This window comes from Balaenoptera musculus, chromosome 11 (assembly GCF_009873245.2).
Source record: "Balaenoptera musculus isolate JJ_BM4_2016_0621 chromosome 11, mBalMus1.pri.v3, whole genome shotgun sequence".
Lineage (NCBI taxonomy): Eukaryota > Metazoa > Chordata > Mammalia > Artiodactyla > Balaenopteridae > Balaenoptera > Balaenoptera musculus.
This window is the reverse complement of record NC_045795.1, coordinates 101,456,379-101,469,859: the sequence shown is the minus strand read 5'-3', so window position 1 is coordinate 101,469,859 and position 13,481 is coordinate 101,456,379. Positions and strand designations below refer to the sequence as shown.

Here is a 13,481-nt window from a genome sequence, read left to right as displayed (position 1 = left end):
AGGCCACAGGGCTCCAGTTTTGCAGAGGACGATTCACTTGGCTTATTGCACATCCCCCAGAGAGAACCCATTTAAAAATCACAGGGAGAAGCAAGAGCTCTAATCTGATCCTCCTGCAAAAGTTGCCGCTGTCAGGAGCGGCACGTCCTTCATGACGCAGAGAAATGACGCGCTCGCTGTACCGACGGGGCCAGACCAGCGCGGGGGGTGCACAGAGGCGTTTTCTCTTCTTTTTCTCTCCTTCGAAAGAGCCACTTTGCGCATTTTAAACAAAGACATAAATGACGGTGGGGAAATCGATTCCTTTTCCACTTGATTTCCCAGCAGCTGGATGTCCAGGCGGAAGACGGCGTCAGGCTGCCACCCACCAAAGGGCCGCGTGGCCCGTCCGCACATCAGCTCCTGCCAGCCCACTGGGCAATGAACAGCGCTTTAAGGGCGTGCCCACCCGTCACTCCAGAGACAAACCACTGGGGGAAGCGAGGGGACGTACCGGCCAGCAGATGGCACAGGGGTGGGGGTGGCGGGGGAGGGATCCTGTCCCCCCCATGTATGTGTCACCACCCCCTTCTCCAGGCTCCAGACCCACTTGCTTCCTGACGGACGTGTGGGGGACACATGTGCAGGAGGGGAGGTGGGTAAACCCACGCCCAGCATGAATTCTCGTTCCCAAGGGGTAAAGGTGCCCACTGAGAGCCCAGGAGAAGTCCTGTCAACTCTTTGGAGATCGGAACGCGTTATTGTGCATTAAGATGCCATGTGTGGAGCCAGGGGCCGCTCTGCTCGCGCCGTCCACCTGCGCCCGCCAGGCCCCGAGGGGCCGCCGCGTCATCACGGCCCCTCGCTTCCCAGGGCCCATCACACTTCACGCTTGTTCCCTGACAGGTGGCATCTACAGAAGAGCACGGACCCTGAGGATATTCCCGAACATCGCTGGCACCATCCGCTTCCATTTCCCACGCGTGCCCGTCGATGTCTCGTGGTGGCCAGGCCGTGCCATGCGAGAGGGTGGGGATCCATGCCCCCGGCAGACATGGACGCCCTTGAGGCTGGTGGGGGATGACCAGGGTCACACTGAGATGAGAAACTTCATCCAAGGGCCCCAGCCAGCCCGGAGGCTTCCCGCAGGCGAACACACCGCAGGCGGGACACACCCGAGTTCACGCCCCACGGCTACCACTTACCACCTGCCCCAACCCAAGGAAGGACCCCCTTCTGATGCACCTCCTCAGAGGTACAACATCACCGTGACCAGCCCCACATCCCAGGACCCAGAGAGGCCCTGTCTGACTGCTCCCCGCTGAATCCCTGGAGCCTGGAGCAGGCCTGGCACGTGATGGGCACCCACCTTTGCAGGGGGTTTTGCGTTAATGAAAGGCGTGAGGGCTCAGCACACGCTAGGTTGCTTCCCAGTCGCCGCTCTTATAATCACACAGCTTCTGCGTGGAGGGCTTATTTTGAAATGTAAAGAACTGGTGAGAAGAAAAGAAACCCTGAGTTTAAATCAGGTAAACACTCCCATGTGTAAACTAGCCAAGAAGGAAAGAGAGGTGCATTGCAGAGGGTTTGGGTCTGTGGGAGCCTGCATAATCACCCCACCCCAGCCCCGGTGCGTGAGCGCCAGACTCCCTTCCAGAGACGCTTGGAAGCCGACACACACCCACCAGCCATTCTTGCCTCCGAATGGGTATCAATAGGAAAGAAAGAAACAATTCTCTCTGAGCTAATTGAAGAAATGTTGTGGGCTTCCTTGTCTCTGTGATTAAGGGAAATGAGAATGCTGCTAATTAGCAGCTGGAAAATGCCATAGAAATGTGTAAACGTCCTTCAGAAACAGCCCTCCGAAAAGCTGCGAGGAGCTGTCATCGGCTGTCAACACTCCGTGAAAAATCCCTCCCGCGCTTTACAGAAGAGGCAAAGGGAACCAGAACCCGATTCCACCTGGAGCCGCAGTGGTCTCTGCACGGGCCTGAGGTGGGGGGAAGCAGAGACCCTGGCGGCCAAGGCGCCTCCAGGATACCTTCTGGGCAAACGCGACCCTGGTGGATCGGGCACTGAACGTCAGGCACAGCTGGCACGTCCTGAACTCGGCGCCAGACACGTCCTGGGGTCGTGTCTGCAGTGGGGCACTTAGCCCCACTCAACAAGAGCCACGGAGGATGACACATGAGGGCGAAGGCCAGTCCTACAACCTGGAGAGAGAACTGCTATAGCTCTTTGGGACCATCTGTAAACTGGGGATGTCAGGCTTGTCTTGGCCGGGAGAAGCCTAGAGTCTGCTGCTGACAGGGACTGCGCATTGTAGGACATTGCTAGACTGAGCAGGGGTTCGTAGGTTTAAGGAAAGCTGACTCTGATGCTGGAATCCCATCTTGAGTCAGACAAGCATGCCAGCCTCTGTTTGAATGCCTCCAGAGATGGGGAGCTCACTACCTGAAGTGGCAGCCTGGTCCATCACAGACTCTCAGAACCTCTTGTTCTTGGAAGAAGGGTCTCTCTCTGGCCACAGGGCTGCCCTCAGGGGTTACTCAAAATGTGTGGTGCAAGGTAAATGTGAGTAAAAAGGTGCCCAAGTTTTGTTGGCACTGCACACATTTTTCTGAACTTGAAATTTCCCTTTTATATAACAGGGGAGTTATTTTTAATCTCCAGAGATAAAGCAAAAAAAGGCATATTTCAAGCAGTTGGAATCATTTACAATTTGAGGTTTTCCCTTTAATGTTAAGGATTTGACAGTGAACACTTACTTACATGGAAGAGGAACGGCCAGGGAATTATTCTTTCTTTTATAGAGGGAATATAAGTGCCTGGGGGAGAGCTTCCTACCATCTCAGGCATCCAGCTGCCCCCAAGCTCCCTCTAACGACACACATTTGTCCACAGGTGCCGAGAGATGGCTTTTTCTTGCTCTGATCTATGGCGATAAACCCAAGAGGTCCCAACATCTGTAATTCTGCCCCTGAGAAAAACAGGAATGTTATGACATGCTTCCTCGCTCTTCACCGAGGGGCTGCACTGTGAGAAAGCATCCTTCCAACAAGACAGCTAAAGACCAAAGTCGCCCACTGGAGGAAGGTAAGAAAATGTCAGGAAAACAAAATAAAAAGAAAACTAGATCATCCTAGAAAGACACATGCTACCAAAACTGACTCAAAAAGAAATAAACAATCTGGATAGACATGTAAGAAGTGAAGAGTTTGAATTCATATCAAAAACTACCATGAGGAAAGCCCGTGACCAGATGGCTTCACTGGTTAATTCTACCAAACATTCAAGAGTTACTGTTACCAATTCTACCCAGACTCTTCCAAAAATTAGAAGAGGGAGCATTTCTAAGTCTTTCTATGAGGGTGATATCACCCTGATACCCAAACCAGACAAAGACATCACAAAAAAAGAAAATCACAAACCAAAATATCTCAGGAATATGAACATAAACTCAACAAAATACCAGCAAACTTTAACCAGTTACACGTAAAAAGAATTATATATCATGAGCAAGTAGCGTTTATCCCAGAATGCAAGGTTGGTTTAATATCTGAAAGCCAATTAATGTAACACATCATATCAACAGAATAAAAAACAAACAAAAAAAAGATTATTTTAAGAGACACAGGAAAAGCATTTGACAAAATCCAATACCCTTTCCTGTGTGTGTGTGTGTAGGAATAGGGAGGTGATTACTAAGGTATTTGGGGGTTTTTTGAGGCGATAAAAAACCTAAAACTAACTGTGGTGATGGTTGCATGTATCTATGAATACACTAAAAACCACTGAATTGTGACATTAAATGGGTGAATTGTATGGTATGTGAAAGATACCTCAATAAAACTGATATTAAAAATAATAAGGGGCTTCCCCGGTGGCGCAGTGGTTGAGAATCTGCCTGCCAATGCAGGGGACACGGGTTCGAGCCCTGGTCTGGGAGGATCCCACATGCCGCGGAGCAACTGGGCCCGTGAGCCACAATTGCTGAGCCTGCGCGTCTGGAGCCTGTGCTCCGCAACAAGAGAGGCCGCGATAGTGAGAGGCCCGCGCACCGCGATGAAGAGTGGCCCCCGCTTGCCGCAGCTGGAGAAAGCCCTCGCACAGAAGCGAAGACCCAACACAGCCATAAATAAATAAATAAATAAATAAATAAAAATTAAAAAAAAAAAATAATAATAAAAGTTGGCGAGGGTGTGGGGCAGCTGTCCCTTAGCCACAGTCTCTGCCGTCTAGTTTACCGCAGTCCCCACCACGCCCTATTACCTCCGACGCCGAAGTTAAGCATCTGGTGCCGGTTAGCCCAGCTCTTCCCAGTATGTTCCTCACACCCTGCTCATTTGCTTCACTTACTCTACACCTGTCCCACTTCAGAGACAACTCGTGTTGTGGCCACTGTATCAAGGCAGTCAACAGATGCAAAAAAAAACTCAGAGAAAGGGACCAGTGCGGAGTTATGGCTGGAAACCCTGCAGAGAGTGAGGTGACATACTCCTGATTCCCGGCTAGAACACACATTTACTGCACAACCATGGGCAAGGCAGCTGGGCTGTATTTCTGAAAGGAAACTGTGGGACCAGGTCTCTGTGAAGGCTAAATCCCTGGAATGTGCGTTTTGTGCTCTCACCAGTGGTGAGGGCTCCCCCGCACGGACGGGCAGTGCTGAAAGCAAGCGCGGGCGGCAGGATGGCAGAATGGCTCTCCCCTGGCTTCCCTGGCTGCACCACAGGAACCCCCACCATGCGTCAAGCACGGAGTGCCCCAGCCTCTCTCGAGTCCGGGACAAAGTCTCGCTCGGTGCTGGGATGACTGGAAAACTCCTCCAACACCTGGCAACCAGCCTTCACCAGGGGAAAGCAGGTCTTAGGCTCTGAGCAACTCTAAGGCCACAGCAGAGCTGCAATTTCAGGACACTGCATGGGTGTCACTGTCTCTCGGTTCTTGGCTGCCTGCAATTGCGACTCACAGCAGTGGTTTGACACACTCAGCGGTCAGAGTTTCCTTTTAAAGAAAGTTCAGTTTTAACGACAGCATAATAACTCACTGTGCCAATATGCAGACATTTAGGACGTTGGTGTCTGTTTGCCTTTACTCTTTGTCATAATTATAGGGCGATTCTTTAAAAATAAAAAAAATTAAACAACCTAAATGCTCTACAAGGAGAGAATGGCTGAGTACAAATGACTGTGAGAAAATAATCAGCCAGCCTACATAGCAACACGGAGAAAAAAAAACCTTAGAATAAAAGCACTGAAAAGAGCAGAATGCTCGATTCTTCCACACCACGGGCACAGCTAGGGGGAGGGTCAGGAAAGGAACACGGAGAGGCAGAAAAGGCTGCTATGTCTTTTACGGCAATTTCCTTATGGTTCTTATAGTGGCACTTATGAAATACTATTTTCATCTGAAGTGAAAGGAAACCGTTAGGTAACTACAGTGTGGGTAGTTTGTGGAGATGGAATACAAACCACAAAGGTAGCTCGTGAGTTTCACAAACAGTGAATCAGAGAATCTGAAGACTCTGCTCAACGCACCAGCCGAGATTAAGTGCCAGCTTCTGCAACAGTCCGTTCACTAAAACGAAGAGGAAGGCGGGGGCAGGGCCCACACTCACCGTGGCAATGCCCCGGGCTTCCTGATAGGCCACGCTGACCACATCTGCGCTGCTGGTGTTGAGGAAGAAGTAGCCAGAACCTTCTCGGATGTGCAGCTCCGCCTGTGAGCAGGGGCCGGGCTGGCGTCAGAGGCCTGGGGTCCCCCAGGGGTCACGCCCAGGCAGTGGAGCGGGGGAGGGGCTGTACCTGCACGCCCGGGTGGCTGTAGATGGCCACCTCTTCCGGACTGACCCTCACGTCCTCCACCAGCATGAGTTCAACGGAGGCCGACACGGGCACGAGGGGATGGTGCTGAAGGGGCAACGCCAGCCCTGTCAGAGCCGGGGGGCTGGGGGCCATCTCAGGCCAGCCCACGGCCTCCCCCGGAAGAGCAGGACGAGCGGCCCCAGGGGCTGGCGCCCCCTCCCCTCCGGGACCTCGTTATGTCGGGGACACGAGCCCAGTAACACCCATCGCGCTTTGAGACCACAGCCCTGCGAGGCCTCCCGGAGTCCTGGCCAGGTGGGCGCCCCATCCCACCTGCCAGGCTCCCGGGGTGGACGACTCACACGCACCCCAGGAAAGCGGGATGGCGTCGCAGGCAGTGGGAGCTGCGGGCTCAGGGGACGGGGCTGAACCAGCTGGGCACACTCAGCTGGGGCTGTAAGTTGGGCCGCGGCAGGGAAGGCCTGAGGGCCCCCGAGGCGTGTGCCAGAGACGGCACGTGGCGAGGCCCCTCTGCCTTTCAGCTGGACCCCCCCGTTGCCTGCGTGCAGCGTGTGCAGCAGGGAAGACTGAGGCAGGGAGCCCCGTGATGAGGCACCCCTGATCAGGGAGGGGGGTGGTGACCGCGGTGCAGCCCAGCGAGGGGCTCAGGACGCTGGGACGCCGGGCACAGCACAGGAGAAGCAGGAGGGCTCCCCGCCCCCCCCCAGGGCCCTGGTCAGTACCGGCTGCTTCACTCTGGCCATGTCCAGGTGGGACTGCTGGTAGCCAGTGGCTGTGGCAGAGATGGCCGTGGTGCCCGAGGCCTGGTGAACTGAAATGGCCTGCAAACCTGAGCGCAGGAGAGAAACCGGCGTCAGGTTTGGGCCCCGTTGCTGTATCTGTAAGGCACCCCTCCTTCCCTCTGTCTAATTAGTAGCTTTAAATCTCCCACAGCCCTAAAAATAGGTGATGGGCTTTGTTTACACTGTGTGCACCGTAAGAGTTAACGGGCCCTGAGCAAGGTTCCCGGGGTAGCTCAGAGGAGCTGGAGGAGACGGCTCAGCTCCCGGCCGTCGAGGGGTCTGTGATGGCAGCGTCACAGGGTCTCGGCGCCATGCTGGTCTGTGTACAACCTGGGGTTTGAGACTCAGCCGCCGTGTGCCCTGAGCTGTTTCCCCAGCTCCCACACAGAGAGGCCGTTCCTACGTCACAGACGTGCGAGGATTAAAGGAGAGTCCTGAAGCTCCCTGAGCTTCAGTCCTGGACAGAGGGGGGTCCCAGCCCTCCACCCACAGCTGCCGGCCCCTCTCGGCACGCGGCTCGTCTGTCTGGGGCCACCGCTCACCACCCGGCTCACCATGCAACTTCTTTTGGCCGCTCCCATCGTCCCGGGACACCAGCTGCAAGGGCGGGTCCAGCTCGACGCTGGCCAGTGACGGCCTGGTGGACTCCCACTGGACGGTCAGCGAGCTGAAATTGTCGAACCTGCGGCCCTGCTGGTCGTAGGCGGCCAGGTCCAGCAGGGGGTTGCGATGGCTGGAGACCGGGACCTGTAGGAAGCCGAGGTTACCCGCCATGGCTGCGCCCCGGACTGGGCGGGGCCGCCCCTGACCACACGGTGCAGCGGACCTGCCGGCTGCCTCGTAAGCTCGTAGGGGTCCCGGTGAGCCAGTGGGGGGCAGGTCGCGAACGGATGGTCACTGCTGCCAGCCAGCAAGGTGCCCCCCAGCCCTATGCAACCTGGCCTCCTGCTCCAGTCCGTGGTCCTCAACGGGGGCCTTGGCGGGGTCTGGAAGCATTTTTGGTTGTCACACTGCAGGGGGCGCAACTGGCATCTAGTGCGTAGGGGTTGGGGTGCTGCCGAACACCCCGGGGTGCACTGGGCAGCCCCCCAAGAAGGGAGGACCTGGCCCCAGATGTCAGCAGTGCCGAGGCTGGGGGACCCCGCCCTCGGCCGCCCCACCCGAGCCAGGCTGCCCTCCCCCACTCAGCCCTCCCCTCTCCAAATCCTGCCACCTCCCCCCACCCCACGCCCACCTCAGCCCCTCCAGGACGCCCCCCCCTCGTGGCCAGCGAATTACACCCCAAAACGTCCCAGAGCCACTGGGATGGCAAAGCTTTCAGAGCCGAGACCTCACCTGGCCTTGACCCCGGTGATGGGGGCTGCCATCCACCCACTGGGGTGAGGACGGGCCCCGGGGAAGGGAAGGCACGGAGGTCCTCGGCGGCTGAGTGGCAGGCCCTTAGGATGCCACTCCAAAAGCCCACCTCCTGCTGCTCCGGCCGCGCACCTGAGCAGCTCGGCTCCTCAGAGCCCGTGGGGGATCGGCCTCCTTCCCCCAGACCTTGGCTCACCCCGCCCTCCCGGCCCGAATGGACGCCCGGGTCCCACAGCCTGGACTCAAACGCGCCTCCGCCCAGGCAAGCCACCCACTTTCTGGAGTTTCTCCACGTGAAGTGGGAATTGCACGAGATCCTCTTTCCAGGGCTCTCTGTTTTAAACAAGGGTCGCGTGAGAGCATTTTAAGGGGCCTGGCTCGTGTCACGAACGTGTCACCCAGGCAGGAGCCTGAGCTCAGCAGTATCCACACTTCACCAGGCACGGGTCCAGGAGGAAGCACTGGGCTTCTCTGGCCCTTGCAGTCAGGAGTGAGGGCATCACTTGCTTCGGCCAGTGAAATGTGACACGTGACTCGTGACAGTTCCAGGGGCAGAAGCTTGAATGGTCAGAACCTGATCTGCCAGCTCTCCTTCTCTGCCCACGTTCAACTTGCCCACGCTCCACCGCCCAGGTCTTGGAAGGAAGATAACGACGAAGCGGGGCCCCCAGCCCCCTGCGAGGCACACACTGCGTGAGCGAGAAGTGAGCCCTTACTGTGCAGGGGTCTCGGTACTGCCGCCGAGCCCACCTGGCCCGCCTGGTGCAGTCAGCAAACTCCCACCTCCCTCGCCCCCGGAGAACTCTGGACCAAAGCAGGTCCCAAATTCTAAATGCAGGTCAGCACGATCACCTGGGGATGCAAAGGAGTTTACAACCATTGTGGACGCGAGTCGGGAGCTGTGACTGTGGGCGGGGAGAACAAGGTGCGTATTCTAGAGGCCCCACTCTGTCCCCCAGATGCGACCCGGGGTGGAAAACTAACGTTCTTCCCTTCCTCCTACCCGGGGTGGAAAACTAACGTTCTTCCCTTCCTCCTCCTCCCCAGGGCGGGGCGGGGTGGGGGGGGACGTGAACAAAGCATCACTCATGCTCGCAGGTTCACTGGTCCTGCCAATGGCAAGAGCATCAGCCCCAAATGGGAAGGCTGAGGCTCACAGATGTTAAGTTGCTTGCCCAAGGTCACACAGGTTTAGGCGTGGAACTCTCTGGTCTGATTTTTTTTTTTTAATTAATTAATTTATTTATTTATTTATTTATTTTTGGCTGTGTTGGGTCTTCGTTTCTGTGCCAGGGCTTTCTCTAGTTGCGGCGAGCGGGGGCCACTCTTCATCGCGGTGCGCGGGCCCCTCACCATCACGGCCCCTCTTACTGCGGAGCACAGGCTCCAGACGCGCAGGCTCAGTAGCTGTGGCTCACGGGCCCAGCTGCTCCGTGGCATGTGGGATCCTCCCAGACCAGGGCTCGAACCCGTGTCCCCTGCCTTGGCAGGCGGATTCCCAACCACTGCACCACCAGGGAAGCCCCCTCTGGTCTGATTTTAAAGTCCATAGGCCTCGCCAGACGCCGTGCAGCCTCTCCCCAGCACACGCGTCAGGCGGCAGCTCCGTTCAAGCCCCAGCCTGTCACCTTCTGGCAGTGAGCTGCACGGCGGATGCCCAGCTCAGAGGACTGGGGTCAGGCCGGAGTGCAGTCCCACTTTGTCACTCCGACAGGTCAGCCCCGTTATAGTGCCTGGCCTCGGCAGTGACCGACTCTGCAAACACGTCCTGGGCAGCCTCTGGCTTTGGAGACGTATAAAGTGAAACTGATTTGCACCGGGGTGTGTGTCAGGGATATATCTTCCTCGGGGTCCCCTGGTGAGACCATAAATCTCAGGGGCCATGCCTGACTGGCTTGCGGCTCTGGAATCCCAGGACGGATGGATCACAAGGCAATTCTGTGTTTGAGCAAAGATCTACGACACACGAGAACCAATTCAGAGCCGCGCTCACTGCCTGACCGACATCTTTCAGCCAAGAGACAACCCTGGGCTGACCCCGAGGTCACAGCCGACAGACGGCCAGACTCGGCTCCTTCAGCAAGTGGCCAGTGTTTAAGTACAGGAAAGAGGCACATGGGTCTGACTGCTGTTTCCTTTGAAACTGGGAAGGTTTGGCCAGCCTGGGGTTGACAGGAAAGAGGCACATGGGTCTGACTGCTGTTTCCTTTGAAACTGAGAAGGTTTGGCCAGCCTGGGGTTGAACAGGCTGGAGCTGAGGGGGCTTTGGAGGGGCACCCACTGTTCAGGCCTGACCGTCCCCCCCGGCCCTGTCCTCAGCACCAGGCCCGTGAGCCTGCAGAATAAGGGCAGGGGGCGGGGGCGCTGGGGAGGGGTCCCTGGATCACTCATCCATCCACCATTCGCTGAGCTCCCACCACGAGCTGGGCCCTGAGAGAGAGACACTCACAGAGATGAGAATGAGTACAGGCGCAGCTCGGAGATACTGCGCTTCGCAGATCCCTCGTTTTCACAACCCGAAGGTTCGTGGCAATCCTGTGTCGAGCGATTCTGTCAGTGCCATTTTCCCAACAGCATTTGTTCACTTCACGTCTCTGGGTCACGTTCTGGTAATTCTCGCAATAGTTCAGACCTTTTCATCATTATTATATGTACTTGTTAGGGTGTCTGTGATCAGGGACCTTTGAAGTTACTGCCACAACTCACTGAAGGCTCAGAGGACGGTTAGCATTTTTTAGCCATAAAGGCCTTTTTAATTAAGGTCTGTACATTGTTTCTTTAGCCATAACACTATGGCACACTTAATAGACTATAGGATAATATAAATGTAGCTTTTATATGCCCTGGGAAACCAAAAAGTTCCTGAGACTTGTTTTACTGCAATATTCGCACTGTACTGCAGGGTCTGGAACCGAACCCACGCTGTCTCCGAGGTCTGCCTGTGCGTAAATCCTACAGCATTAGTTGATGTTAGGTGCTTGGGGGCGGGGAGCGGGAAAAGAGAACCGAGTAGGAAATGCTGAGTGGGGACCTTCAGATAAGGTCTAAGGCTGAGGAAGGCCCCCCTGAGAAGGTAACGTGTGAATAAAGAGCTGCGGGTTCAGGAGGGAAACAATTCCAGCCAGGGGACAGCATGCCAGACCATGGGACTGTCCCAGCGTCCGAGCACTGATTGCGGGGGGACGGTGACGGGCGGTCTCAGGGCCTGCAGGTCCCACTCTGACTCCCTATGTCCAGTCCCGTTTATCCCCCGCAGTAACTCTGGATGTCACCGTCATCACTCAAAGGAGGCAGCTGCACAGCGGGTGGGATTCAGGCCGTGCCTGAATCCGGCTCCCCGGCGCACACACAGTGGACCCAGCAAGCCGGGTCTTCCAAGAATCCAGACATATATGATGTCTTTCTTTCCACAAGGGATAATTTGCTGAGTACATAAAAGTGACTTAAAATGTAAAACTTTCAGGGCATTCCTCTCAACAGCCCCCAAAGTCTTTTCCTGAACACACACAGATTTTCGCCTTAGGGAAGACGGTCAGCCGCTCCGTGACATGCACACCCAGGCCTGGGATGGGGAGGATGCGGCACCATGGCAACGAGCCTGCGGAGGGGCCCTGGGCTCTGAGCCCGGGTCTCCGCCCGCAGGAGGACGCTCCCTGCAGGCCCACGGGGCAGGGGAGAGGGCCCTGAGCCGCACACAAAGACTCCTCACTTTAACCAGTGCCGTCCAGGCCCCAGTCCTCACGGGACCAGCGGAGGGGCTCACGTGCCTCAGAGCTGAGGGGTCAGTGAAGCCCCCCACGATCGCCAGAGCAGCGGGAGAAAAAGCTGCACTGAGCTCGCAAGGACAGGAGGCCCAGAGGCACGGGCCAGATGGTGGGCTTGTTCCCAAGTCCCAGGCCCTGGAGTCTGGCGCCTGCCCTAGAGCTTCAGAGGGACGCATCTTGACCAAACAGCAGCGGGAGCCGACTCCCCATCTCGCTGCTCCAGGCAGGCAGCTGGACACGCCCCGGGGCTGACTGCAGGCTGGGGCTGGGAGAGAAGCATCTGCAGGGCTGCCGAGGAGGCACCGGACTTGGAGCTGGACAGACGTAGGTTCTGCCTGCGGGTCCAGCCCTCAGGGACGAGGAACAAGGCACACACGGCGGTTCTGATCACTGTGTGGGCAGCAGGGATGCAGAGACCCCGGGCTGGCCCCGGGGCCTTTGCACTTGCTGTTCCACCTGCCTGGGGCACCCTGAGCTTGGCCCCTCTTGGCTGGCACCCCGAGCACGGGCGTGAGCCCGTGTGCCCTCCTCACAGGGGCCTTTCCCTATAGTCTGAGGTCCCCTGTCTCCACAGGGCTTCCCACCCTCCCATCCACCACGTCTGCTGTGGGCCTCCTGTCGGCTCCGAGGCCCGAGCCTCGCCTGCCCTGGGTACTCTGCGTTCCAGAACCTGACGTGTGCCCGGCACAGGGGGTGAGATCCAGCAAACGTATGCTGAGGGATGAGAAGAATGAAGCCTGGCTCCCTTCCGAGAAGGGCCGCAGCCGGCCAGCAGGGCGTGTGCATGCCTGACCCTGACCAGGGGGCTTCCAAATCCTCCACGTCCAGCCGTCTGGTCTCGAGGGTCTCAGGGGTGGAGGCTGGACTGCTGTCACCTCACATCCCTGCTGTCAGGGACCCCAGCGACTTTCTTCCCTCTGCCCGCAGTGACCTTGGAAACACAGCGCCATCCCCCGCAGCCTGGAGAAGGCTACGGCCAGTCACTCCCCCTGCAACCCCTGCCTTGAGACAAGAACCCCACCTTAACAGCCTCGAGCCACAGAGGAAAGCGACGAGATCTGTACAGACGGCCAAGTGCCCGCGCAGAGAGGCGGCAGAGTCCGGGCGCTGCCACCAGCAGCTGTGACGCAGGGGATGCCCCACCCCTCCAGGTCCCGGGCCCCACGTGTCACACGCAGACCAGTGCCCAGCGGACAAGGCGAGTGTAGTAGGGCTGAGGGGGCAGCACCGGGCGTCGCCTGGCCCACCCACGCCGCCTCCCCAGAAGGCCACTCACCACCTGCTTGTTCTGCTGCAGCAGCGGGCAGGACAGGTCCAGCCGGGGGCTGGCGTAGACGGGCGTCAGGGTGAGCCTGGAGGGCGGCGCACACACGAACTTCACCAAGGCGGGCTCCAGCGCCGGGAAGGGGTTCGTGAGGCTGGGCCTGTTCCCCACCGTGAGGGCGATGAGCTGGCGGAGCAGAAGCAGCTGTCAGACACCCCACGTCTGAGCCCCTGCTCCACTGGGAGCCCCCGGGGCTCAGGGAGCTCCTCTGCAGAACGGGGGTGGTGGTGACGCCCGCATCCCAAGCGGGTTACAATGGTCCAGCGACACACGCCCAGGAGAGGGTTCCCTCAACATGCAAGAGACCTTCCGACAGGGGCCCCGGCGCCCTCTACTGACAGAACGGAACCACTGCCTGCTCCTGGGCCCGAGGAGGAGGTGGGTCGGGGGGGACACCGTGCAGCTTCTCCCGGGACCCTAGGAAGACCCCAAGGCTGACTAGCAAACT

The 13,481-nt window shown here is 57.6% G+C and overlaps 1 protein-coding gene across 1 annotated transcript in view; it reads right to left on the bottom strand.

Annotated features, from left to right (window-relative positions):
* NUP210 (nucleoporin 210) overlaps positions 1 to 13,481 on the bottom strand; it is a 108,669-nt gene that overhangs the window by 29,020 nt on the left and 66,168 nt on the right. The window contains exons 16-20 of the mRNA XM_036870138.1: positions 12,986 to 13,159; positions 7,144 to 7,336; positions 6,530 to 6,636; positions 5,787 to 5,891; positions 5,600 to 5,701 (exon numbers count right to left, since the gene is read on the bottom strand). Of these exons, the coding sequence (XP_036726033.1) occupies positions 5,600 to 5,701; positions 5,787 to 5,891; positions 6,530 to 6,636; positions 7,144 to 7,336; positions 12,986 to 13,159 (681 nt within the window). The remainder of the gene's footprint in view (positions 1 to 5,599; positions 5,702 to 5,786; positions 5,892 to 6,529; positions 6,637 to 7,143; positions 7,337 to 12,985; positions 13,160 to 13,481) is intronic.